The sequence below is a fragment of the Acomys russatus genome, chromosome 6 (genome assembly GCF_903995435.1).
Source record: "Acomys russatus chromosome 6, mAcoRus1.1, whole genome shotgun sequence".
In the NCBI taxonomy this organism is placed as follows: domain Eukaryota; kingdom Metazoa; phylum Chordata; class Mammalia; order Rodentia; family Muridae; genus Acomys; species Acomys russatus.
Window position 1 is genome coordinate 69,741,044 of NC_067142.1, and position 27,717 is coordinate 69,768,760.

The following is a 27,717-nucleotide window of genomic DNA, read 5'->3' on the forward strand; positions in this document are numbered from 1 at the left end:
ATGGCAACCGTCTGCATTTCCAGGGCTGAGAAGGCAGAGAAGTGGATAGCTAGAGCAAAGAGCAAGCTGGCTAGCTGGACTAATCATATCAGAGAGCTCTGGGTTCGATTGAGAGAACCTGCCTCAAAGAACTGGGTGGAGGCTGAACAAAGAAGACTCTTGCCGTTGATGTTTGGGCCTCCTCATGCATGATCCTCTGTCTGTATATGAATTTGCATGCACACATGCGTATATGCAGTGGCGCGGACACATGTGCCCAAACACATGTGAATAAGCATACGCTCATACACACACACTAAATACACTATTTTTTTAAATAAAACTATTCAGAGCCATTAGATATGTGTAACTAAATGATATTCTTTGAGTGGAGGACATCTTTAGCTGAATCTTTCCTTCAGTTAGTTAGACGAGTAAGGAAAGTAGTATACAATTTGAATAAAGCACTAACAAGACAGTTGCAATAAATCCAGGCTCGCAGAAATGTGTATCAAAAGATGTCATGGGATACGCATATCATGCAGTTTTAACATCACAGTACAGTCAGTTTGTGTGTGTGTGTGTGCGTGCGTGCGTGCGTGCGCGTGTTTTTGTGTGTATGTGCATGTGTATGTGTTTGTTTATTCATTAATGTATGCCTAAGTAAAAGCCAAAGTGTAGTGTGTAGTATTGAGATTGTCTTTTTCATTTGCTTTCCAACCTGCCAGTTCAGGTTCAAATAAAAAACAGAAGCTACAGAATAATAGAAAAGGTAAAGTTTATCACAACATAATGATTGTGATGTCGTAGGAGAATACAATATTAAAATGGCAGCTCTCACCATACCTGGGGAAGGACAGACCTTGAAGGAGCCCCTTCAAGGCTGTGAGTAGAGCTCCCTGGGGAAGGTGAGTTGTAGCCTACTGTCTGGGCCACTGCTGACAGGTAATCAGGAAGCAAGCTTTCCTGTGGTAGGTAGACAGACTCATGGGCACTCTCTCCAGAGTTAGCGTGCTGTAATAGTTAAGGTACCTGGAGTTATGAGTATGTTTACAGAGTCCAGGAAACAAACCTCAGGGGCAGGTGGGCAATGACAGTTTTAGGATGAGTGTAAGTGGTCAGGGAGCCTCAGCCGTAGTTGCTAGGCTCCCAATAGGCCTTGCACAATGCGTGGCTGTGGGGTAGTGCCAGGCTACACTTCTGTCCTCTGAGAAAAGGCAGACAAGGCTGCATAGGCATTGGAAGACAAATGCTTTTTCTGATGCAGCCCCTCTAGCGCCTCTTATTGGCCAAACCTTATTCTCTGTAAAGAAGGAGATGCCAAGGGCTCCCCTATACTTTTATCTTCCAGTAGGTTCCAGGAAGTAAACTGAAAGGCAAATATCAGCAAGTGTCAGAGATGACACAGTGGATTGAGGTTTGTGTAAATATAGTTTTATGTGGCATGTGAGTCATATGTTATTTGTGACTGCACATGAAATATTTTATTGCCACAAAGGGTGTCTAGAGAAAGGTCACATGCATATTCTTAGGTTTGGCGTAAATTCTCTTTGGAAATCTTTTATACTTTAGTGTGTTAACTTATTTATGATAGTTTAAGTAAATATACCTGAGTAAGATATTTTTGTATGCTATCTTGAATATGCTTAAATGGATCTTACAAATTAGGATACTTGAGGGGGCATGCAAATTTTATCTAGAAAAAAAGGAATGTTTTAATTCCATCTTGTCACAAATATATGAGAGGTGATTTTTCATAGCATTCCAGTACTTAACCCTTGGGGACAAAATATACAGCTAGTGTGAATGCCTTCTCCTAAATACACTCTCTTTTTGCCAGATGCTTAAATGCCAATGGACTGTTTTAAAGTAGATGTATTTGATCTCTGTGAAACAGATGGAAGTATTTGTTATACAAACCTTATTTAGAAAGTAATCTTTTTTTTCCCCTGATTGCATATGTTTGGCAATGAGCTTTCCTTTCTAGATGTGAATGAATTTTGGGCACTTTCCAAATCTAAACACACCCTAATTTCAAAAACCACAATCCTGAGGGCCTGATTCCTGTTTATCGAGGAATTAAGACTTCGTGAAAACCACATAGTTACTATATACAGTCCGCTGTAGTGAGGTTTTAAAAACACAACTCTTCATAGTTTATTTAGGGTTATTGAGTATCATTAAGTTCACAGAGTCAAGTCTTTGCAGCATATAGTTAGTTACATGTATATTTTGCTTCTGCTTCTTAAAATATCCTCCTATTATGAGCTCTTGAGTTTATGGGGAGAGTGGAGAGGGGTCCTGGTGTAGGAGGGGGAGCACTATCAAAGTGCCCTTCTTACTTTTCTTTAGTGTATTGAGTGATTGACATTATATCTAAATGCATCTAAAATATCCATGGACAACTATGAGTCAAAACAAATTTTTTTAAAAAATTTTTTCGTTTTATTTTGTGTTGAGAAAAATGAACTAAAGAATCCTTACTTGTCTTTAAGGAAAAGTATTAAAACGAAGCCAAAGCTTGGAAGTCAATCCTATTAAAAGTTCAAATGGAGAAAAATATGAATAAAGATAGGAAGGGAACAAATTCTATACCCCTGTGTGATTAGCTGACTCTAATCCAATTTAAAGGATGGGGGGCGGGGTGGGGGAGGCAGGTAGGGCAGAACGAATGAGAAGTGTACATTTACACTTCTCAGGATTAAATTTCACAAGCATACTTTATAGTTTTAGTAACCTTCACTTAGGGTGGTGCTTGACATACCAACACACTTTAATCTGGAAGAGGGCCGGAGTGTGTGTCACATGATACAGCACCCTGAAAAGCGTATACCGTGTTGCCTTAGTGCAAATGAATTGGCCCAACTGTCTGTGTTCCTCTAGCTCCCTAGAGGAATTTAATTGATTCATGTCGTAAGCAACGTTTAACCATCAGGTTCTACAGGACTTTCACAAGGGCAAGTCTTCTAAAGCTCAACTCTGCTGTTTCCTGTTCTGTTGAGTTGGTTCACGTAATCTCTGTGAAGCGTGCTCACTTTCACCTGTAAATATGCTGAAGGTGAGTTTCAGAATTAAAATCGGAAGGCTGTAGACTTTGAATCACTCACAGATTGGTTCCATGGGCCTAATAAAAAAAACCAACCCCCCCCCCCACAAAAATCATACAGTTACTGCACTTGTTTTTCAATAACCAACTGTTGTTGCGTGAATTCCTAGGAAATGAGTTAAGCTGATTAGCATTGCTGCAGTTGTAACTGGAGAGTGGCATTGGTTGGTCATACCTGCTTTTCCTGTTTTAATGTCATGTTAGACTTTGACTGTAGCACCTTTCTGGAGAGCCCTGAGTATCCCTCAAGGTTGCCGTACCCTTGGACAGTCCATTGCTAATTGTTATTTGCATTAGACCTGTGCTGTGCACTTCTCTTTCAGGGTTTTTTTGTTTTTTAAAGAATGGAAGCTTCCTGGTTTGAGTTTTGGCTTTGCTAGTATGTTTGTTTTAAGTTCTATACAGCTTTGGCTACCTTACCGTCACTTGGCTCTCTGCCCTCCCACCACCTGGCTGCACTCAGTTCCTTCAGGGTGCTCGGACTCCCACACTTGAGCATCAGTGAGTCTCTCTCTCTGAGACCCTCTTCCTGAAGAAAGGTCATCGGACCTTTAGTTCCCCTTCCTCTCTGCTTTCCTGGGACTGTTTCCTTGTGCCAGATGTTTTATGGGTTTGCATTGTGGTGTTTTTCCCCCGCGTTACTCACTGCTCACTGTTCTCCACTTGTCCGGCCTGCATATTGTGCATACACATTCGCTTGATCCCCGTCATCCCCAACTGCTCTACCCTCATGAAAATTCCTCCTTTAGTGTTATCTGTCCTTGACATGCAGTAAGTGCACCAAAACCAGTTACCAAGCGGAGACACATAAGCATTTATGGTATGTGTTTAGCATACCAGCCTGAACAAATTCCTTTAGATAGTATTTGTTTTTAAATACCAGGTTTTGGAGCTAAAGAGATGGCTCAGTCAGTAAGTGCTTCCCACAGAAACATGAGGCCTAGAGTTCAACATCTGCAGCACCCATATCAACAGCTGGGCCTAGCAATACCTGTCCATGACCCCAGTATCACATCTGCAGCACCCATATCAACAGCTGGGCTTTGCAGTATCTGTCCAGGACCTCAGTACTGGAGAGGCGGGAACCAGAGGATCCATAGAACTCACTGGCCAGCCAAGCCAGTCTGTCAGCAGCAGCAGCAGCGAGCTATAGACTCAGCAAGAAACTGTGTCTCAAAAAATAAAGTATACAGGGGGAGGAAATCTCCCTCAGGAACAGTCATAGGGGAGGGGTATAAGGGGAAAATGGGAGGGAGGGAAGAATGGGAGGATACAAGGGATGGGATAACCATTGAGATGTAACAAGAATAAATTAATAAAAAATTAAAAAAAAAAAAAAAGAAACAAGATGCAGTATAAAAAAAAATAAAGTGACAATCACGGAAGACATTCAGTGTCAATTTCTCACCTCCACTTTCACAGACACACTCACACATGAGTGCTCACATACACCTGAATTTGCATGTGTACACACACATACTATATACGCAACTAAGCATTTTATAATCATAACTTGCATAATAATGCGGTACTGACCCCATGCTCCACAAAACTATGGTAAGAGCTTTTTTTTTTTTTTTTTTTTTTTTTAAGAATTTCAATTCTGTTATCTGAAATGTCAGATATATATAGAACATATATCAATCATATCCAAGCCAAATCTTCCCTCCCATTCCCCAAATCTACCCCCTGCCCACTTTCACGCGTGCTCTCTCTGCTCTCCTGCCTTCCTTGTTCTTGTTCTCATTCTCTAAGCTCTGTGAGTGTGGTTCCTTCATGACAGTGCGTTGGTTCATTCATCACAGTACAGTCAACCTACTAACAGCCACCTCTCTGAGGAAAAGGAATCTCCACAGCCCTTGGCAGCCATCAGTTGCCAATAACTCCCTGGTTAGGGGTGTGCCCTGGAAGCTGCACCCACCCATGATGGAACGGCAAGTGGCTTGATCTCTTGTAGGTTTCATGCGGGCAACCTTGGCCTCTGTGAGTTCAGGAGTGCAATAGCCATGTCATATCCAGAAGATCACATTTCACGTCACACTTCCCCACTCTCTGGCTCTTTCTACTCATTCTTCCAAAATGTTTCCTGAGAGCAGGGCAGGAAGGGGTTGACATAAGTGTTCCATTTAGTACTGAACACATAAGCAGTCACTTCCTCCCCGTACTTTGGCCAGTTGCAAGTCTTTACATTGACTTCGGCCCACTGCAAGAGGATGTTAATGGCAGCACCAAGTTATGGAGTAAATGCCTGATATATCTGCTCTGAGTTGAAAGGTGCCTTCTCAGATCCTTCTGGCTCTAGCAGGGCCATGTGGGAAAGGAGCTGGCGGAAGCCACTGTGCTCTGTGGCCCCTGTGCTTTGTATGATTCCTGTTTGTGGGGAAGGAAACTTCTGTCCTAGGACTCTTGCTCTGTACCGTGACCTGTTCTGGTCTTGAGGGTCCTACAGCTATGTGATGGATGTGAGAAGCAGCACTCACCTTCAGCTCTCTATGCTGATTCATGAGGGATTGCATGCGCTCAGATTGATTCTCAGGTCTGCTGCCTGCTCTCCTGCTGAGGCCCCCATCTGGCTTAATGATGTCATTTCCAGGCATGGTCTTACTGCAGAAGCATCTCTGTTTTCTTTCACAGAGTTTTGGGTCAGATTTCCACTCCACCTTCTTACCTAGAAGTTGAGGTTGCTTGTTACTTTCGGAAACAGACTATGGCATCACCCCCAGTGTCCCAGAATGCAGAGTTTAAGATCAGACTTTGTTAGCCTAAGTGAGATGCACTTGAGTGCTTTAGATTCTTGCCATATGCATTTCTTTCTTTCTTTCTTTCTTTCTTTCTTTCTTTCTTTCTTTCTTTCTTTCGGCAGGAACTCCTTTTTATCTCTGGCTATCTTAGAATTTGGTCTCAAGCTCACCACCACTTAACGTTGTTTGTCCAGTTCCACACCTTAACAATAGCTTTTGAGCTGAATGTTGTCACTTCCTTTCCCTTTGTGGAGGTATCATTAAGTGAGCTGTCTCTTTGCAGTGACCCTGGGGGTATGCCAATTATAACCAGGTGTCATTTTTCAATTCCAGAAATCCAGTACAGAGCTTGCTTTTGCAACAAATACTTAGGATGTCTCACACCTAATCCTTAAAGAAATATATTAATAGTGCTTTCTATTTACATATAATCAGAAATCTTCTGATAACTACAGATAGTACAAAGTAATTTATAATGTTATATGATTTATTTAATAGTGTAAATGTTTGGATATAATTGAAGCAGAAGATATAATGGAGTGGATCAGTATTCTTACCTGCATTTATTGTCATCTTGGATACAATAGCTAAAAATGCCTGTATTACTTCTAATACCATTTACCAAAATGATGAACCCATGGTTAAGTTGAAGTGCGGTTTGTCTAAGATAAGCATCATGGTTTTATTCTTGGGCTTCTGTGTCTGTTAGTATTTATATTAAAATATAAAATAGTTAAAATTTCAAAAAAATGCATATTAACACTTAGAAAATATTTTATATAGTATGTACATTTTATTTTCTAATTTAAATTCACTGCTGTGAAATAATTTCTGTATATACTTACCCTAAGTTGGAAGGAGAGTATACTTTCTTTGTGCATCTAAAATTGTCCACCCAGAGTTCATATACTAACTTGAATATTTTTATTTTTATTTTCATATTTTAAAAAACCCACAAACTATAAGACACATTAAATCCCCTCTCCCCTAGAAAAAGAGGGTTAGGTCATAAGGGCCATAGTAGTTGGAGGAGGGAAAACATGATACCCAACTACAGCTGGGAGCCCAGACATCACTTGAATATCAACAGGAGGGGAGGGGGTGGAGTGGGGGGGTTGGGGGGTGGGAGTGGGGTGGGGGCACTACAGTATTCTGTCTGCATCAAAGTCACATTCCTCAAGAATATGGGTCTAGATACTGGCATCATTTTGTCCATACTGACCAAAATTAAGAGATATTTAATGTTTCTATTACAGAGAGGGAGGAAGGGAGAGAGACAGAGAGAGGAGAGAGAGACAGAGAGAGATGAGAGAGAGACGCCGCAGTGGCATCCATCTTCATTCCATAGAGAAGTAGACAGAGACATAGTTCTCAATAAATATGTCTGCAGTCCTTCAGTGCTGCCTTAATCCTAGCTTTGATCCATGCTTCTATTTCTTCTCATGTTTGAGTTCTAAATGTAAACCTTCTCCGATAGTAGGAATACTTGTTTGTGTCTCTTTTTTATTACAGAGTCCTTTGGTCCTTTCATGACATGTCCTCCCCCTCCCACCCCTCACCCTGAGCATGAATTTTACATCTTTGTGTGTGGTGGTGAATTGTTTATACGTTCCTGTCTTTCTACCAGCCATTGTTTTCATATAAGTTCTATTTCCCCGTGATCTTCTTCTCGCTTCTTGCTTTGACAGCATTAACAAACCTTTTAGCTCCAGAGGATACAGAAAGTCTCTCACACATACACTCTCGGCCATGCAGCAGTTTGAGGAGGACAGACTCTTCTGACACACACACTAAACATTTTCCAGTAATTTTCCATGATGACAGGGAAGCACTAGTGAAATGGCACAGTTGGCTAGCAGATATAATAAATTTTTTTCAACCTGGTGCCATAAATGTCTGCTAGACCACCCTTAAATTCTTTTATTCTGCTGATGTTAAGTGAATGTACTTAAGACTAGGAACATTGTGGTTTATGTAGAAAACCTCCAGGTTTGGCTTGTGTATGGTTATGTAAAGAGAGGGGTTTTTGTTTTATTCCATTTTTTTTTTTTTTTGGAATGGTAGCAGTGTGTGTGTGTGTGGGGTGGGGTGGCAAGGAATGCTGGGGGTGGAACCTAGGTCCCTAAACAGGCTAGGAAAATGTTCTTTCTCTGAATTTCAACCCCTGCTGTGATGGCTATTTTACATACCTGCTATGAACTTTGCTTATCGCTGAAACTAGGTCCTGAGTTGAAATTACGCATGAACAGAAAATCTGTCGTCGGCCTTGACGTATGATGCTTGATATGGTCATCAACTTTTCTTGCTTATTGCTCATGATTACAATGGTTAAAATTTAATTGGGCAATAAATTTATTAAAGGAGTAAATAATTAGCTCTTTTAATCAGATGTAGAACTCCTAGTATGTTTTCCTTCACTGGACTTTTACTTAGGAACTTGAGTGGTTCCAGATGGTGTCTCACGTATATTTGGTTCTGAATTGTGTGTGTGTGTGTGTGTGTGTTCTGTTATATTTACATATATATAGTTAAATGTTCAAATTTGGAGGTTCCAGCAAAAATGCCTTATCCCTTGGACATGTAATTTTCTATTTCTGTAGTGCATTGTAGCCACTTTCGAATTCACCTTTGCCTTTGAGATTTTAAAGCTATCAAGGGTTTTGTGTATTGCAAAAACAAATTCAGCAGGTGGTAGTTGAGGATCTGTGGATGCTCTACTGGTTTTTTGTTTTTGTTTTTGTTTTTTTGCTTTGATAAACTTTCCTTGAGAAGGGGATCATTTGGGTTAGAAGACACAGGCCATAGTGTTAAGAAGGCGTGGGAGCCAAACCATGCGGCAGGCAGGCACATTCTATCAGAGCTGACTGCTAGGATTCCATCCACTTTCTCCTTTCTGCTCAGTCTTCAGCCCCAGCCCACGGCGATCCAGCATCCACCTTCAGGATGAACCTTCCTCTCTCAAGTAAACACTCTGGAGACTCCTTAATAGACAATCCTAGAGGTTTGTCTCCAAGATGAGTCTAAATCCTGTCAAACTGATGAGCAAGATTAATCATTACAACCATGAAAATATCCTGAATGATTTTAAGATTAGAAGAGATGTGGACTGGCAAGATGGCTCAGTAGATAAGGATACCTGCCACCAAACCTGGCCACCTGGGTTGATCCCTGGAGTCCCTGGTGGAAAGAGAGAACTCCCCCAAGTTGTCCTCTGACCTCCACTCACCCCACCCACAAGTAACTATGTGAAAAAAGGATGATTAAAAGATCCATACGTCAGCAAACAGTAATATACTAACACAGTGTCTTAAATGTACAGTTTACAAGAGGATAGTTTATGTGGCCCATTGATAATGCACATATTTTCCTTTCAAAGTGCTGAGACCAAAAAAGTTGTTTAAACATGCGAAGGATACTGTATAATATAATTTACATAGATATAGTTTAATATTTACAAAATGAGTGATATTATCAAATCTCATATTTTGTTTTTACTCTCCAAATATTTATTATGCAAAAGTCACAGTTCCTACACGAGCCTGCACCAGGTCGCCTGCATATGCACTACAGCTCCTAGCTCTTTTGTATTAAGAACGCATGTACGGAAGCTCAGTAGTACTTTCATGGGACTTCTGAAGGTGTGAACGAGTAGGTCTCCGACTCTTCTTCCTGCTCTTAGGGCTCTTTAATTTTCTGTTGGCCCGTCTTGTCTAACGTTGATGTGATGACTTTTGTTATCCCTTATTATACTTTATTTTGTTATATTTTATTTTATTTATTTTTTATTTTTTGAAGCCTGTTCTTTTCCAATGAGAAACAGAAGGGGAGTGGATCCAGGTGGAGAGGAGGTGGGGAGGGACTGGGAGGAGTAGAGGGAGGGGAAACTGTACTCAGATTATGTTGAGTGGGAAAAGAATCTATATTAATAAAAAGGAAAAGAGAATACAAACTTGCCATGGAGCAATGACAATATCAATTGATATGTTAACATGGAGGGGGGAACTTAACAGTTCCCACTCCTAGACAAAGAACTATAGGCCACTAACTGATAGCTTCTGGGAAAAGGAGAATTAACCTCTTTCATGGATGAGCCCCCCTTATTGGTTATGTAATAGATAGCGGTCAGTTTAACTACTACCAAAAACGAACTCAGGAGGTTTACTTATATTTTTATTTACATATGTGTGTATACACACACACACATACACAAATAATGAAAAAGAGGCTGTTGGGGGAACATGGGAAGAGTTTAAGACAGGGTAGCTGGGAGGAGCTAGAGAGAGGAAAGGGAGAAAAGAAAGTGATTTTTTTCTTTTCAATTAAAAACATATTTTAAAAAAGAATGGCTTCTTATGGTAGACTACTCTGGGCATTAACTTATAATAAAGATTTGCCGCGTTTGCCATTTTTGTCAATGTAGAATATGACGTTAAGTGATCACAGCCTATTGTGGTCAGGGGGAAGAGAGTTGCATGAAGGGAGTGAGACAGCCACTGAAGCAGCAGCCAGGACTGAGGGCTGATGGGAGGATACTCCGGTGTGTGAGGTGATTCTTAACTGCTGGAGAGAAGAGCTAGGGGCACTCCTAGAGTTAGCTTGGTAGAGATAAGTAAGGAAATTGTTTTGAGGGTTGGCATGGACAGATATGGTCAGATTGCGCTGGATTGGCAGAGCATTCCACACAGAAAGCGCCAAGTCTGTTTCTGAGTTATTTTAGGGACTGGATTTAACCAGAAAAGTCACCTCACTGATGTGGGATGAAAAGGACCTGGATGGCAGAAAATATACTTGTGTTTGTCATGTTTCTCTAGAGCAATAGAACCCATAGACTGAATACATATTAAACGAGATTTATTAAGTTTACTTATATGGACTTGGTGGTCCAACAATGGCTGCCTCACAGTGAAGCGGCTGAGAGTGAGACAGGTGCTCAGTCCACAAGGCTGGATGTCCTCGCAGTCCAAATCTGATAGTAGTGGCTTGGAAGCTTCCAAAAGATCTGCGAGTCTTCAATCTCCATTAGGAGTATAAATTAGCAGGTGTCTGATATCAGTGAGGGAAGCAGCAGTGGCAGCAATAGGGAAGGATGACCCTGCAGCAAGACTGCCAGCTGTCAGGCAGCAGGCAAAGTTCCCTTATTCCATCTGGCTTGTCACCAGAAGAGTCACACACAATCTGCCCGCTTTGCATAATCTGATCAAGAAAGTCTTCATAGGAATGCCTGGCAAGTTAAGTTAGATTCAGTTGATTTCCAGATCCAGCTTTTCTAGACATGAAAGTTATCCGTCATAACAAGAGTGACTTTTCCAAACAGAACGAATCTTGGAAACCAGATGAAGCCAACACTCAGGCCTTTAACTTTTGTTTTTATCTTTTAACACTTATATACTCACAGCAGGTTGTAAAATAGTCCACTGATGTCCCGAGTACCTTGTCCAATTTCCCCAAGGTCATACTTTAACAAGAGCAAACTTCCAATGGAGACTGACACTTGAGTATTCTATGGACTCTTTTAGATTCTTCCTGCTATGGGGTGGAGAGGGTTGCGGAAGCACCTCTTTGGGCAGAAGGTTCTTACTCTTTTTATTGCATATATTACTTTATCTTCACCCTAAAAATGTTCCTTATGCTGTCCTTTTAATTACACCCTCTATTTTCTCTTTATTTTTTCTTCACCCCTGGAAGTCAGCCTGTATAACACACACATACACACATACACACACAAACATACACACACACTTGATGTATTTTCTGGAACTTTCTGAAATCTTGGGTACTAGATGTTCTTGCATGGGTCTATTTGTGCTTGTACCTAAAGGAAATTAATAGTAGTCGTTGACAAGTTCACTGTAAAGTGGGTGAAAAGATCTTTGGCTGATCTGCCCCTGTCCTGAGGTTGCCAGACCATCTTTAGAATAGTTGTCTCCCACCCCCCCCACCCCCTGCTTGGTTTAGTGTGGTCCATTGGAGATCCACCCAGGTGTTATCTCAGAGATAGATGAGGGCTTCCACCTCCTCCTGGAAAAGTCCTAAGCATTATTAAAGCATTACAGAAAGCTGATAAATTAACAGTCAGTAGTTACCATAAGTTCCTGAGATGGCGATGATACAAATTGTGAGGAGGAGACAGAATGGACGAATTAGTGCCCCAAATCCACTAAAGATGCCTAGGAAGAGGAATTCCAAGTATTACCATAGAGACACAAAGAAAAGGATGACAGAAAGCAGACAGTACTCTCCACAGATGATCTTCAAACAAACAAATCCTGATTCCATGGAGAATGTCCACAGCTGTGTGATTAGGCTACAGGATGCCCATGCACAGCATATTGCTGACCTCCCCTGGAAAGACCATGAGCACCATAGGTGGTAGGTCCTGGACCCACACAGGATACGGGCAGTCTCATATTTTACTGAAGAAACTGCTAAAAACACTTGTTGCATACCAAAGCCGTCCATACTTATAACTTCTAGCTTTCTCTGTCTTATACACTATAGTCTTGGAAATCAAAATGCAATCCTACAAAGTTCTTAACCACCTGGATAAGCTGGTACACCTTGGAGCCACAGTGGCTATAAATGACAACTGTAATACAGCTTCATCTCAACTCAGTTCTCCCAGGGTTACTTTGTTCTACATCTTCTTCCTTTGAATGGTCGGATGCTGATGGTGCAGGGAGGCAGTAAGAATGACCCCCTGTTAAGGTGACTGCCTTTCCTGAAGAACCCATATGGTCAAAAAGACACACGGACATGATCAGTGCTCAAGAGGGGGAGCCACGTCAATTAACCACTGCCAACGTGGTGATGAGCATAGCATTGTCTCTTAAGGCAGAGTCTTAAGCAAAGGAGAAAACAGAGATGGAATTAAATATTATACAGCCAGCTGAGGTTTGTCCAAACCAAGCTGCAGCTGCATGTTCCAAACTCCAGATAACATTTTTTTCTTTTTTTTTTTCTCACATGGCTGCAAAGGACCTGGAATTTCTTCTCTAGTTCCTGATGCAAGAAAAGATAACATCAAATAATTCCTGAATTGGTTCTTGCCAAATTAAAAAGAAAAGCTTTCTGTGTGCTCTGTCATGAAATAATACATTGCCTCTAGACTCTCAGTTGCGATTTTTCAAAAAAAAAAAAAAGTTAAAGATATATGTTCACATAATTTTAAAAAGAACCGAGACCCTTCTAAAATAATAATTTTACTTCCTGGAATCGTCTGAGTGTTTCATAGCCTCCCAAAGTTACCTGAAATTCTGCGTGCTAGATGCTCTTGTCTGGCCCCATTTGTGATTGTGTCTAAAGGGAGTCGATTATATTCATTAAGAAGAGCCTCCTTTGTAAGGAGGTGAGGAAATTTGTGGCTTACAAATCAAGCTTCAAAATTGTCTCTCAGAAGATGAAATGCAAACCCTCCATTTAAGCATACAACCCATGTGTGTTTGGTTGAGGCCTTCTAGATCAGGACAATGACGTGCAGGAAAAGCACTCCTGAACACTTACCTTACATTAACAAGAGAAGGGGAAGCTACAGAAAGTTTTCTTCCTTCCAAATAAACACGGACCATTGTATATACAAAAAATGGCCACAGTTTTTACTTCTTTAAATATACAAGATTTTATTTATTTTATTTTATTTCCATTGGACATTTGACTTCATTGGAAATATGTTTTCTTGGGTATACTTTGTTAGCTATGCAAAATTATTTCAAAAGACATGCATAAGTTTTTCATCATTTATTCAAATGAGTCTCAATGAGACATACATAGTATCTGTGGTTGTATTCCCTCACTTTCCCCCAAGCATCCCACCAGCACCTGTTGGTTATAGAAGTGTTTACTCCTGGGCTCTGATGATTATTCTCAATTGCAGAGCCAGGTTGTGGTATCCAAGGAGACATGCATTCTCAGGGACCATGAACTGCCTTCTCCATTGGAAAAAAAAAATTAAGGAAGAAAAGATCTGTAGGGGAAGGAATGGGTGATGGGGTTACTGGTGGGGGAAGTAAGTGTAAGGTTTAGATCAGAAAGAAGAACGTCTTGGTGTACCGGCTGATGTAAAAAGTGACTGGACTAGAGGGGAATAGTTAGGTTACAAAAAACATAAGGGAACATGAGGAGAATTAAAAGGAGTCAAGCTGTTGCTGCTGGGGTGGAGGAGTTATTTAAAGTGTATGAAGGGCTGTTAACTACAGGTCATCTCATTCCCCAAATAAAGGCACACTTCTTCCAGCCACCGTCCAGTATAAAATCCAATTTTTGTCCATGATCATTGTTCACGTAGATGTGTTGATGTCATTTACTCCAAATAGAAACAGCCTTGTCACTGTACACTACTCTTTCCACTCCTGTCAATTACAGTTTCTGTTCCAGGAAGAAAATGGTTAAAGGGAAAGCAGAATAAGACCTTAAAAACAAATGGGAAACTTGAAAGCAATAAAATTTAATCTTCCCTCAGATATTTATTAAATGCCAGCTTTGTTGTGGCACACATGTTGAGCTATCAATACAGTAATTAGCAAAACTAGCAATTATTTTCATAGCATGGATTTACCTTTCAGTGTAGACCACAGGCCTTGAATGTTCTTTTAAGGTTATGATATGCGCTCCTGGGGGAAAGACCATTTCCACAAGGAGGATTTATTAAGGTGTGGGGAGGGAGTCATGATATGTTGGGGATTCAGAAAGACCTTTCCAAACTACAGAGATTTTTTTCAGCTGGCAGTTGAAGCAAGCATGTATAGATGTGGAAAGTGGGAAGTGTAGGGAACATTTGGGGTACAGGGTACAGCAATGACTGGATAAGAACCCGATCTATTTGAGGAACAAAGAGAAAGCTATTAATGGAATATAGATAGGAATAGGTAAGCAACAGGATGGCCATGTTGGGTTGTATGAATGCTAAGGTCTGGGATGGAGACATGGCTCAGCTTCTAAAAGCTAGGCTCACAACTAAAAAGAATGCTGAGGTCTGTGCTATTAATCTAGGAATGATGAATAGCCACTAATGACTTTTAAATATGGTATGCATAATCTTATGTGTATCACTAATGAGCAAGAAAACAATAATAATCACATTTGTGTTATGTGGTTGCACCTATACTGGGCAGGCGGGATATTGGAGCATTGAGTTGAGAGGTCATGATAGTTAGGAGCGGGATGACCGCAATAGAGCTGCATAGTGCCTGTGAGACTCGGTGATTTATTGGGTATAGAAGTAAAGTACAGAGACATCTAGATGACCTCCCAGATCTCTACATATTTGAATAAGCATCACTGAAGGCTTGAGAAGAAAATGTGAATTTGATTTTTAGAGATGATGCTAAAAGTGTTGAGACAGTATTTGCCTAAATAGAGCAAAAGCTTGCTTAGAAAGGAGATACAAACTAAAGACATATGTCATGTCATTGTTAGGTATAATTAATAAAAGATATGCATGGCACCAGAGACTGAGACACAGAGACCTTCCATTGGTCAGTGTGCAAGGAATAAGAGACTGTGGAGTGATGAGCCCTAAATGGGACATCTATATCCCACCATGCCCCTCAAGACTCAGGGGTCAAGAAGAAGAAGAAGAAGAAGAAGAAGAAGAAGAAGAAGAAGAAGAAGAAGAAGAAGAAGAAGAAGAAGAAGAAGAAGCAGAAGAAGAAGCAGAAGAAGAAGAAGAAGAAGAAGAAGAACAAGAAGAAGAACAAGAACAAGAAGAACAAGAACAAGAAGAAGAACAAGAACAAGAAGAACAAGAAGAAGAACAAGAAGAACAAGAAGAAGAACAAGAAGAACAGCAACAACAATAATAACAACAAAAACAAGAAGAAAAGGTAAAAGCCATACATTGCCAAAGACAGCTGTGAAACAGTGTTTTCTACACACAATACAGCCATTTCTCTCCTGAATATAGAGTGGTTGTGGTTGCCTATGAACAAGACCTGCACAGGATCAAACCAGTCAAAATTGCAGCATGGATGGAGGAGGGACTCATGAAAGCCCGCCCCAAAGAAGGAGCTGTTGACCATTGAGGACTGTCAAGGGCTCTGGGTCCCTAATAGTGGATTTAAAAATACTTGGGGGAATTAATGATGAGAACCAGCAGATCTGAGTTTGCACTGGCTTGTAATTGGGGGAATGGGATGCCTGAGTCTTTGGTATCATGGCTTTTAGTAACTGCTGAAAACACCTGGGTTGGCAGCAACTGGAATTCACTTATAGGGAAGCAATAAATCTTGAAGGAAGGGTCTAATCTAATTCTTACGCAAATGAGCAGAGTGGGAGTGGAGAAGATGTGCACATAGTTAAATATGGAAGTCACTGACATTAGTTATTGCACCATAGACTAAAATAGTTTCACTTGGCAAACGATTTCCTGAGCGAAGGGAAGTGAACAGAGCATGGACACAAAGTTTCTTAAGTTGCTGTTTGAAACTAGGAGGTTTTTTTTCCCTGTAATTAGTTGATGTAAGAGTATATGATCTACAGAATAAGCCTGCTCCAGCAAATGGTTCTCATCACCGTTAGGAAACTCTAAATGACACACATAAAGAGTTACATCTAATTTTCAAAAGCAATAGAAGAAAATAACTATGGAAGACCCACAGGAGGAAGAGTGATTCACTCGCAGCTTGATATATTGTGTTGTGGGATTTTGTGTGAACTTGATGTGCTCTCTCTCTGTCTCTCTCTCTGTCTCTCTCTCTCTGTCTCTCTCTCTGTCTCTCTCTCTCTCTCTCTCTCTCTCTCTCTCTCTCTGTGTGTGTGTGTGTGTGTGTGTGTGTGTGTGTGTGTGTGTGTGTGTGTGTGTGTGAATTTACACCATCTAATGCAATGTCTGGTAAACAGTACACCTTGGAATAAATGAATCCTCCAAAATCCTCCCAACCCACCCTGAAAACACAGTGCCTATGCTTACCACAAACTGGCGGGCCAGGGAAAGAAGAGCATTTGAAACCAAAGTGATTTTGGCGTCCCAACAAAACCCAAACTATCCAGTTAACCTTGGGGTTGTGGTACAAATTTCAGTCATAGTTTGAGAAAATTTGTATGGTTGAAAATAAGGATAAGAATTTGAGACCTCAGTAGGTATAAAAACACCAGACATTTATTTGTTCCTTCAAGTTTTGCAAGAAGACATCCGGGATGATGGTCCAAGAACAATTAGACATAATTAAAAAGAGTACAACTGAGCATATAAGTGTAAGTCTGTCTAACAAACCTAGTACATTGTAGACTTCATTTTTATACTTTCACACACATTTCTATGTGTTATATGAAAAGTTCTCTATAGAGAACTATAGGCTGATGTATAGATTTAAGGCACACATACTTTGGATGAGTATAGTCCTCTTTTTGTATTTATTTATTTGTGTTCTGACACTTGACAGGACTGATTCTGTTTCAGGTATGTACAGGTATCGATTTTTAAAATGTATTTGATCTCTTAAGAGACTTCACAGTACCACTAGGATGAGGATAAACAATTGCCATTATTTTCCCATCATGCCTTTAATCTTTCTTGCTTATCCTTATGTTTCCTGCCTTCTCTCTCCTTATGCTTACTAGATTTATGTCAACTTGCACAAACTGTATGAGGAAACCTCGACTGAGAAAATGCCTCCATAAGATAGAGCATTTTCTTAATTAGTGACTGATGGGGGAGGGCCCAGCCCACTGTGCCTGGTGATACCCCTTGGGCTGGTAATCCATGTTCTTAAAAGAAAGCAAGCAGAGCAAGCCAATAAACAGCACCCCGCCATGAATTCTGCATCAACTACTGTCTCCAGGTTCTTGCCCTGTTTCAGTTCCTATCCTATCCTTTGATGATGAACAGTGGTGTGGAAGTATAAGCCAAATAAACTCTTTCCTCCCCAACTTGGTTTTGGTTTTGTGTAAGCAATAGAAGCTCTAACTAAAGGAGGCTACCTTCTGCTGTTTGTTATTGGTTGTTTATTCGATTCTCCATTCAATTTTTGCCTAAATGTTTATGATTTGTTTTTTTTTTTTTTTTTTTTTTTTTTTTTTTTTTTTTTTTTGGTTTGGTTTTTTGTTACCCATTGATAAGTATATACCACAAATCATTTTAGTTAATGGGATATAAAGATATATAAGATAGGATTTTTCTCAGAAAGTTCAAATTCTAATATAAAAAGGTGAGTGAGTGTGTGTGTGTTTAGCTATAATCATCACCATCATCACCATCATCACCACCATCATCATCTAGATACCGTGGTAAGCACAAAAATGACAAAGCAAATGGAAGCTTTTATTTGTTCTGTCATCTTCGGGGGTGGGAGGGACTCATTATAATGAGATCAAGGGAGTTGGAGCAAGCTTTTCCAAGATGATACTTCAGCAAATCCGACTGTACCAAACCAAGTTGCATGAAGTATATTCCAGGCAGAATCTCTGGGCTGGGTCACCTGAGCTGTTGAGTATATGATTGTGCCACCAGCAGTCACTAGGAACAGAAGCAGAGCCACAACAGCAGCAGATCCTGAAAACCTGCCCATTTCTCTGCTTTAGCAAGCTCACTCAGGCTGACCCAGCCTGATGTACTTTCCTCCCAGTAGAACAACACAGTCGGAGTTGGGATTTTGGACATGTGAGTTGACTAGAAGAAGCCACGTCAAAATGATGCTGAGCTTCATCCCAGGAAAACCACTGGCATTGATATCAAATCAGAGAAGAAGCAGAGCCTACACACATTTAAAAATAACGTATTCAGAGATCTTACTTATTCCACTTATGAGTCTATGGAGGTGGAGTCCTGTAAAATGCCCTCACTTTAGGCTACAGTCATCAAAGCAGTGTCTGGAAGCTGGAGGTGCGATGTGGAGCCCAGCCCGAGAGTCTTCGCTCATACTATGGGAAGGGTACTGTGTTGTGTGCGCCATCATCAATCACCAGGAGCTACTATAAAAGCAGCCGGGTTTATACAAGGACTCGCCTCCACACCCTAGAGACTGTAAACAGGTTACTTAGCATAGAAGTAAGTGAAAGGAGGTTTTAAAAAAACCTGGTTGTAACTAATATATTTGAACTTGTAAATGTTGGAATTGACCCTGGAGAACATGCCAATGTCTGAAGAGAGAGGAAACGTTTTGATTAACATAAAACTTTTTTTTTTCATTTTGTTTTTGAAGTGTTCTTTAAAGATATACCAGTTTAAAAAAGTTTTTTTTTTTTTTTTTTTTTTTTTGTTTTTTTTTTTTTTTTGCTGTTATCACTAGAAGTGCTTGCTTAAGTATGAAGTAGTTACAAAGAATTTAGTCACCAACTATGTAGGAAAAGTCTACCTCAAGGACATTCGGGGATTCCTGCAGCCTAACCAAGGGGCTCTTCAAAATAGATCAATTTTAATAATAGTAATATTTGACATTTGACTACAGCACACATGTCTAATCCTATGATATTGTAGCGAGACATTGTAATCTACAACGTGCCCAGTCAAGAAGCACACAATTGAACTGCAAAAAAGATTGCAGGTACTTTAGTTGATTCTTCTAGGTAGAATCTCTTTCAAGAACAGTACAGAAGTGCTCTACAATTCTGAAGGACAAGCAGGCTACAGGGGCACATCTATTTCACATAACCTTTGCCTTGGTGTGAGTGCTGATGGTACTGATTCCGTTGGCTGCTACACTTCAGCGCCAAAGGTTCAACAGCATATTTTTAAAGACTTATTTTGCTAATTTAATTGTGCTACAGCTTGCATAGAGCGAGCATGAATGTCCTTCACAAAGGCCAGCGTGGGAGGTGATGGAACTTTTAAAAGATGTGGCCTAGTGGGAGGTCCTTATGTCTTGGAGGTGGGATTTGCCTTCAGAAGGAATTAACATAGCTCTTAGGAACCTTCTGAGCTTTGAGGAAGCCTGAGGTTTTCAGAATGAGTTTTAAGACCTAGTCCAAATTCTCCTTTGCCTTTTATTTAGCAATGTGGTATCTCTCTCTCTCCCAATCACACTCCTGCCACTTGTCATGGGCTCTCTGCAGATCTGAATATACTTGGGTGGGCCGGCACTCGATAAAGCTCAGAATTGAACAAACAACTACTTATAAAATGTATCCCGTGGTTGGCATTTTATCAGTATCAGTGTTAACAAGGACGAGTATGAGAGTTTAGTACCATGGCCTTGGGTTTACTGTGCGTACATATGTATGATATGTGCAGGTATGTTTATGAGAAGGTGGAGGAGAAACTACCTCATGTGGCACTAACTGAGCTCATAGAGAACAAGAAAAACCAGAATGGACGCCATCCTAGACATGCGTACGGGAAGATAAGAGAGTGAGGGTGGCATGGGCAAAGTGGAATGTACTGTCTTCTACCCCTGGTCTGCACCTTCAAACCAAGGCAGCTTTGTTTCTTCCTAACATGAGCAGAAATGGTCTGACCCCAAGTGGGATCCCAGAATACTTGGAAGCAGTGAAATGTGTGTGAATGCGCAGCGGCCAAAACTTCGTTTGAAATCAAACCGTAATGAGGCTGAGGTGATAAGCGCAGCCCTTGCCCATGTTGTCTTGAGAGACTTCACACCGGCCATGGTTCTGAACACACTTGCACTTTGTACCTCACATGCCATACATAAAGCTGCCGGAAACATGGCCTGAGCATCGTGGTTTAGGTGTGAAATGATTTTATGTTATAAGCTACAGAGTTTTACTGAATGTGTTTGTGTGTTAGCGCGCGCGCGTGTGTGTGTATGCTTTTGTTAGAACGTAATAATTACAGAAAGCAATGACTCTTCAGCTTTCCTGCCATGCTTTCTCAGAATGTAGCAAATTACAATATCTTTGTATCCATTGTATTGAGATATTTGATTATAAAAATGATCTCCTCAATTTCTGTCTTGGGTTTCATAAAAACAATTAAATGAATTTTGACCTGTGAGTAGGGAAGAACTTCCAACAAATTTTGAAATGTCCCTGGTACATACTTCTGTCATTTTGCAGTAAATATTTATATGAGGCAGTGTCCTCTGTATTGAAGTTTATGTATTTTCATCCAGCTCTGAAGAATGCACAAGTTGTTCTATATTTGACCGATCCAAATATTCAGCCAGCATATCAGTGTTACATTTCTCTCTCTCCTTCTCTGCCACCCTTCCTTCCCCCTTGGTTTTTCAAGCTGTGTTTTCTGTAGGCTGTCATGGAACTCACTCTTTAGACCAGGCTGGCCTTCAACTCAGAGAGCCACTTGCCTCTGCCTCCTAAGTACTGGGATTAAAGATGGACACTACCGTGTCTGGTAACATGTCATCTCTTATGCAAAACTAAACGAGCATATCATCTCTTTGCCTGAAAATGTGCTTTCATGTTTAATACGTGATGAAGTTATACATATGTATCAAAAGTGTTTTAGAATTTCTTTCTTATTTATTACCACTGAATTGATTTTTGTATCTAATTTTTATACCTATACACTAAGGGTCAAATAAAATTTCTTTGGCAAAATGGAGGTATGGGTAAAAGTTTATGAAGCCTTTTTACATAACAACATGTGAAGGGTTTTACTTTGGTAGTTCACAGTGATCCCTGGTTTAGGAAGTGACTTTGACACTTCCAGAATCCATTTGACCCAAAGGCGTTGTCTTAAAGACTTAGAGGAACTTGTGTGGCCTGTAGATGCATAGTAACACACACACACACACACACACACACACAGAGAGAGAGAGAGAGAGAGAGAGAGAGAGAGAGAGAGACTGAGAGAGAGAGACTGAGAGAGAGAGACATGTACACACAGGCACATGTACACACACATAGACACATAGACACATACACAGACAACCCCCCAATAAAAAACACTCAGATAAATCCCCTGCAAAGTTGTATGGACAACAGTGTTTTGGTCAAGAAACAACATCAAGGCTACACATTCAGTTGTGTAACCATACCAAGTTGTAGTCAGCTGGACTTCTTTTACTTTCTGGTGAGGTATAGAATGAACATGGGCTGGAAAGATGGCTTTCTTGTGTTTCTAAGAAATGGAGATATGTTGAGAATTAGAAAGCTGTATCTTAGTTTGTCACTCATGGCCTGTGCCTTATCAGTATTTACAGGTTTAATATTCTTCTATTATATTACTTTGGTCTCTCATTCCAATAAGATGGGTTCTATCTTTTTTTTTTTTAACCACATGTTATAGATGGCTTCATGAGAATTATGGTGACAGTTGTGGGACTGAATCTTTACATAATTGAGAAATAAATCAGATGATTGTTTTTGAGACATTTTAAATTATGTGCATGAATATGTGCATGCGTGTGTGTGTGCATGTGTTTGTGTATGTAAATGCAAGTGCCTACAAAGGGGACACATGTAAGATTCCCCGGACTTAGAGGTACAAGCAGTTATGAGCTGCCTGGTGTGGGTACCAGGAATCAAATGGCAAGAGCAGTACCGACTCCTAACCATTGAGCCATCTCTCTAGCCTTAAGTCATGATTTTTTATTCCTCTAAATATCTTGTACAAGTTTCCCATAAGCTGGGAAAGTTGGAAGTCACATATTAAGTGTGGCATTTATGTAAGCCTGTGGTAGTTGACAGAGTTCACCTGTTCTTTTATACCCTTCTGCTATATCACATCCCAAAGAAAAACCAGACTCTGTGTGTCCACTTCCCCATTTGGCTGACCTGTCATAATTTAGAAGATGCTTCATTTTTAGGTTAAATCATTATCACTACCAATTGAACGCCTTCATTTCTGAAAAAAAAAAAAAAACAGTTAATTAATACTTAGCAGTTCACTAGCATGGGTGTTGCCTGAACATTCTCTCAGGACTGCCTTACTCAGTCTGATATATCCATTCCAACAAAATATAGTGCTAAATGGATTTTAAGTCCATGGCCGTATATATGACTTTGGAGTGAATGGCAAAGATGCGCTCCTGGACTCATCAGACACATCTTTGTGATATGTAAAATCACGTCTGAATATAAATAAAAATGATACCAATGTTCTGTAAGAAGAAATAAGTTTGTGCTTCATGGAATCTGTAAGCCTTTCACTTATATCAAAAAGTAAAATGATCTTCTCCCATAAAGAAACATAATGACAACATTTGTAGCTTACAATAAGGAATGGTAGGAGACAAAAGCAAACTATGACTGGAGCTATTTTTGTATCAAAATATCATGCTCAACAAAAGCATGAAAATCTTTTATTTTTGTTTCATGTTCTAATAGCTTAATTGCACATTTCTTTTCTCCAAGTATAACAAAAGCAATACACAACTATTATAATATTTACATAGTTTTTAAAGCATTTAAGATCAAGTTAATTCCAATTTTAACTTGGTTGAGATCTAAATGAGAGCTATTACTTTAAAACAAAAGTATGGCTTTATTGGAATAATATAAATAGCCAAATTAATGCAAAGGGGAAACTATTATTTTATGCTTGAATGAATAAATATCTTTCAGATCACTAATAGTCAATAGTATTATTTGGGGCTTGTAGGCATGAGCTGGATTTTATTACACATATTTACACTTTAAAACAGCTCACATACTAAGTTTTATCACAACAGATGCTAAGAAATTAAGATATGGAAAATTCCTCTGTATTAAGATCATTATTATCTAAAGGACACCTTGAAGAGATTTTTGGAAAAAACAAAAACAAAAAACAAAACACTTTGCTTTTGTTTTTCCAGAGAGCACAGTCTGATGAGCTGGAAAAAATTGAAAAGCACAGCCGATCCTCCAAAGACAAGGAAAATGCCAAGTCTCTTGACAAACCTGAACAGTAAGTGTGTCTAGGGCCCGGGGAGGACAGTCAAGGCTACTGGTGGGCTTCCGGTTGGGAAGGACCATCTCTGAGGGTATATTTCTAGTAAAGGAGCGACCTCTCTTTGGCTGGCTTACACTTTTCCTACTGGTCCTTGCCTTTGTCTACCTAGGTTCCTGTATGAGCTGTCACTAATCCCCAACTTCTCAGAGCGAGTCTTCTGCATCTTGTTTCAGTCAACGTTTTCTGAGAGCATTTCCTCAATCCGGCGCAAACTGGAATTGCTACAGAAATTGTGTGAGGTGAGTTCTGGGCTAGAGAGTGGAACATGTATTGTGATATTTAATTGCGTTCAGTCATGTTCTTATTCAGTTCCATGTAAGGAAATGTTTGGGGACTAGGTTTCAGGAATAAAGCAGGTATTTAGATGTACTCCCAGGGCAGTGGGGCCACATTGAGAGCCTAGCCGGTTTGTGTTAGTCTCCTGGGATCTCTGCAATGCTTTTACCGAAAGCAAAGCCCCACTTTCCACATTCTATCAGCTATAAGACTTCCCAATGGGTGTGATTTGAAGCCATGTCATTTATTTCTCTTTGGGTTGTTTATTTGAAATAGCCCCTCAGTAATGTGTTCATACTTACTGCACGCAAATAATTTTGGGGATAGTCATTTGACTCAGTGGAAGAAGGTAAGTACTCTTTTGAATGCAACTAATAAGTTTTTGGCCGGAAGGACCAATATTAGCACTTCAAAGAATTTATCAAAATTCAACAGAAGTATTTGTTCTGGTTGGGGTAAACCATCTTGCAGAATGGAAAGGTATCACCAGAAACATGTTCAGAGGAAGTGACACCAAACAAACAAAAACAAACAAAAGCCAAAACTGAAAAGTCAGGCAGCGTTCTGGGAATGCTGAACCTGATGTTGTAGAAAGCAAGCCTGGGATTCAATAGACTCTTTTGGGATTCTACACCTTCTGCTAAAAAAAAAAAAAAAAAATCTGTACTGTTCCTAACACAAAGACTGTCAAGGATTGGCATTATTTTGTAGAAATTCTCATTGTGTATGGACCACAATGGTACCTCTTGGCTCCTACAGTCATCCTCGTGCTTGTTGGTGGCACGCCATCGTAAGAGACACTGTTTTGAAAGTAGACTAAATAATGTGGAAAGTCATAGTCTGGCTCTCACGCAAAACTATCAGTATAATATGATTAGCTTGGCATTGATTTTCGGATGATCCAAATAAAACTGTGTGTAAGAGAAAATTCCTTGTTCTCCTATCTTGTAGACGTTAAAAAATGGACCGGGGGTCATGCAGGTCCTGGGTTTGGTTCTAGCCTTTGGTAACTACATGAATGCCGGGAACAAGACTCGAGGACAGGCCGATGGCTTTGGGCTGGACATTCTGCCCAAGCTGAAGGATGTGAAAAGCAGCGTAAGTTTCTGTGTTAATGGTTGCACCAAATTGAGGATATTTCGTTTTTAAATACATTTGACTGCAAACAAGATCTAATGACTATCCCTTTCTGTTCTGACAGCAAAGGTTTCATACACACACGCACACACACGCATGCGCTCATGCGTGTGCGCAAGCTTATGTACCTTTTGAAGTAGTGTCTTATATAGCCCCGAGTAGCCTCAGACTTGCTATCTAAGTGAGGATGACCTTGGATTCTGGATTCTCTTGCCTGCTCTGCAAAGTTTGGGGACTAAAAAGTGAACCACTACTTCTGGCAAAAAGATCCTTTAGATTTTGAGTTTGGTAAAAGCAGGCCATCTGAGTGTCTGTACCTTTAAAGGAGTGATGATTTTCCTAATGATATTGTGAGTCCTGTATGGAATGAGTAATTGTGTATTATAATGTTTTTAAATAAACATAAGCATTTTTCCTGTAACAAGCCTGCTAGGCTTGGTTTTTTGTTTTTTGGGTTTTTTTTGTTGTTGTTGTTGTTGTTGTTGTTTTTGTTTTGTTTTTTGGGTTTTTTGAGGGGGACGCCGGGGGAGGGGAGAGGACTAATCCTTTTCAGGGAATTAGAGACTCGGCCTGTTGTCTTCTTTTCCAGGCAGTGTAGAGTAGAAAATAAAACAAACACGAATGAAAGTAGGTCATAAATGAAATATAAAGGACTATCCCATTTTCCTCAACACTGTTCTGTTCTTCCTACCAGCATGAATGGCAGTGTCTAAGTCTCATTGCAGATCTAGTCACTTTTAACCCTCCCTCTCCGAGGTGCTTGCTGCCACTGCTGTTGTTTAGAATTAATACTGAGGAGCTTCTTAGAGTTGCAAAGGAAAGGCAAAGTTAGGGATGACAGTCTGATTCATGATGAAAGTCTGAGCTTGTAAACTTAGAATCTGAGAGCAAGAACATGATGGCAGGAGGAAATGTGCACATTAAGTACCAAGTTAAAACAAACTATTGTGAAAAGCGAAAAGGACATCCTGAGAGAATTCAGTCATAGTCCTCATGACAGAGATGAGGCAGCATGCAGTCAGTGTTTTTATGATAGAGAGGCAGCATGCAGTCATCATCATCATTATGAGAAATGCAGCACTCACCATCCTCGGGACGGAGCTGCTGCTTCCTCTGGTCTCTAATCAGTCAGACTATTTGCTACTATTTTTAAACTGTTTCTGTACGTGTGCAGTAATCACTTAATATCATTCTCCAAGTTTCCACAATGCCAGACGCTGCGTTTCTGAAATGGAAAACCAGTCTTTCTGTTAGTTCAGTTTGTGGTTTGGGGCTGTTTGTTTGCTTGCTTGTTTGTTTTGAGACATGATCTCAGCAGCATGGGGTGAGCTCCAGGCAGTCCTGCTTCAGCTTCCCTTATGCTAGGATTACAGCCTCAGCCAGCGTTCTCTCAGTGCACCAACATCAGTTAATTTTTATGGCTTTCATGGATACTTAAATAAGCATGCATATTCAAGTGCAATTGTATTATAAACATTTCATGGAATCCAAATAAATGTTCATTGAAACAACTTTTGCAAACATTTGCATATAAAGAAGTCAGTGTAATGTTTAGCTTACAAAAATTGATCTAAAATATATTCTGATAAAGCAAAATTGCTTAGAATTGCTGATGGATTTTGTTTATAATTTTGCTTTATATCCCTTACTCCTTCCTCTATTAACTTATATTTTATTAGTTTAAATAATCACAAAATAACTCATAATTAAAAATACTGAGAAAAGAAGCAAAATAGTTAATATTTGGAATTCCCTTGTTCTCTCATAATATCTGTGCAAGATGATCTTTCTTTAGAATGCAAACATAAGAGTTTTTACTCCTCAGTAGTATTTATAGACTAGGGACTACAGTTTCGAATTGGCCAGAATGTTCTTTCACTATGCCGATAGCAAGCTTTTAAAAGAGGTTTTACTACCTGATTCAAATACTATTGTTTTGTTGACTGACAATTTAGGAAAACCAATAGACTTCAAGTTGTTTAAGGCACAAACCAATCCTGTCTGATGGGGAAGTCTTTATTGGCCATATTACTATATCCTATCAGACTTCATTACTAATAGGTATTATTCTTTTTGTAAATACGGGAAAGGTCTTGCTTAGATCCCATAACAGAAGCTCCAAGGACAGTTAAATTTAACAAGATTTATTTGCACAAAAGAAATTCTACAGCCAGGTAATATTACGGACCAAATGCCTTGGCCCCCTCTGATTACAGCCAGAAGAAAGGATGTGAAATACAGAAAGTCTGAGTCAAAGCAGTGTGTAGGTTTCTTCCATGGCCATGATTCAAAAGTGTTCACCTTCTAGTGGGTAGGAAATCTACCTGCTGTTACTAGCTGAGGCTCAGCTGCTCGGTTTTGTGTGTGTGTGTGTGTGTGTGTGTAGGTGTCTGTGTTTGTGCATGTGTATGTGTGCGTATGTGTGTGTTTGTGCATGTGTGTGTATGTGTGTCTATGTGTATATGTGTATGTGTGTGTATGTATGTGTGTGTGTGTCTGTGTTTGTATGTGTGTGTCTATGTGTGTGTGTGTGTGTGTGTGTGTGTGTGTGTGTGTACACCTCTAGAGGAGCATCAAAGGGGGGATGCAGTGCATTGTCTAAGGAGGCTGTTCTGAACCAACTTTATCACCTAAGTATAGAGAACAGAATTGGTCAAGCCTGTTGGAATTTAACAGAGGAAACATTTCACAGAATT

General features: G+C 40.0%; 1 protein-coding gene across 1 annotated transcript in view; it reads left to right on the top strand.

Annotated features, from left to right (window-relative positions):
- The window catches only part of Fmn2 (formin 2), a 302,083-nt gene that overhangs the window by 159,521 nt on the left and 114,845 nt on the right, over positions 1-27,717 (top strand). Inside the window, exons 9-11 of the mRNA XM_051147935.1 lie at positions 23,472-23,563; positions 23,718-23,847; positions 24,836-24,982. Coding sequence (XP_051003892.1) covers positions 23,472-23,563; positions 23,718-23,847; positions 24,836-24,982 — 369 coding nt within the window. The remainder of the gene's footprint in view (positions 1-23,471; positions 23,564-23,717; positions 23,848-24,835; positions 24,983-27,717) is intronic.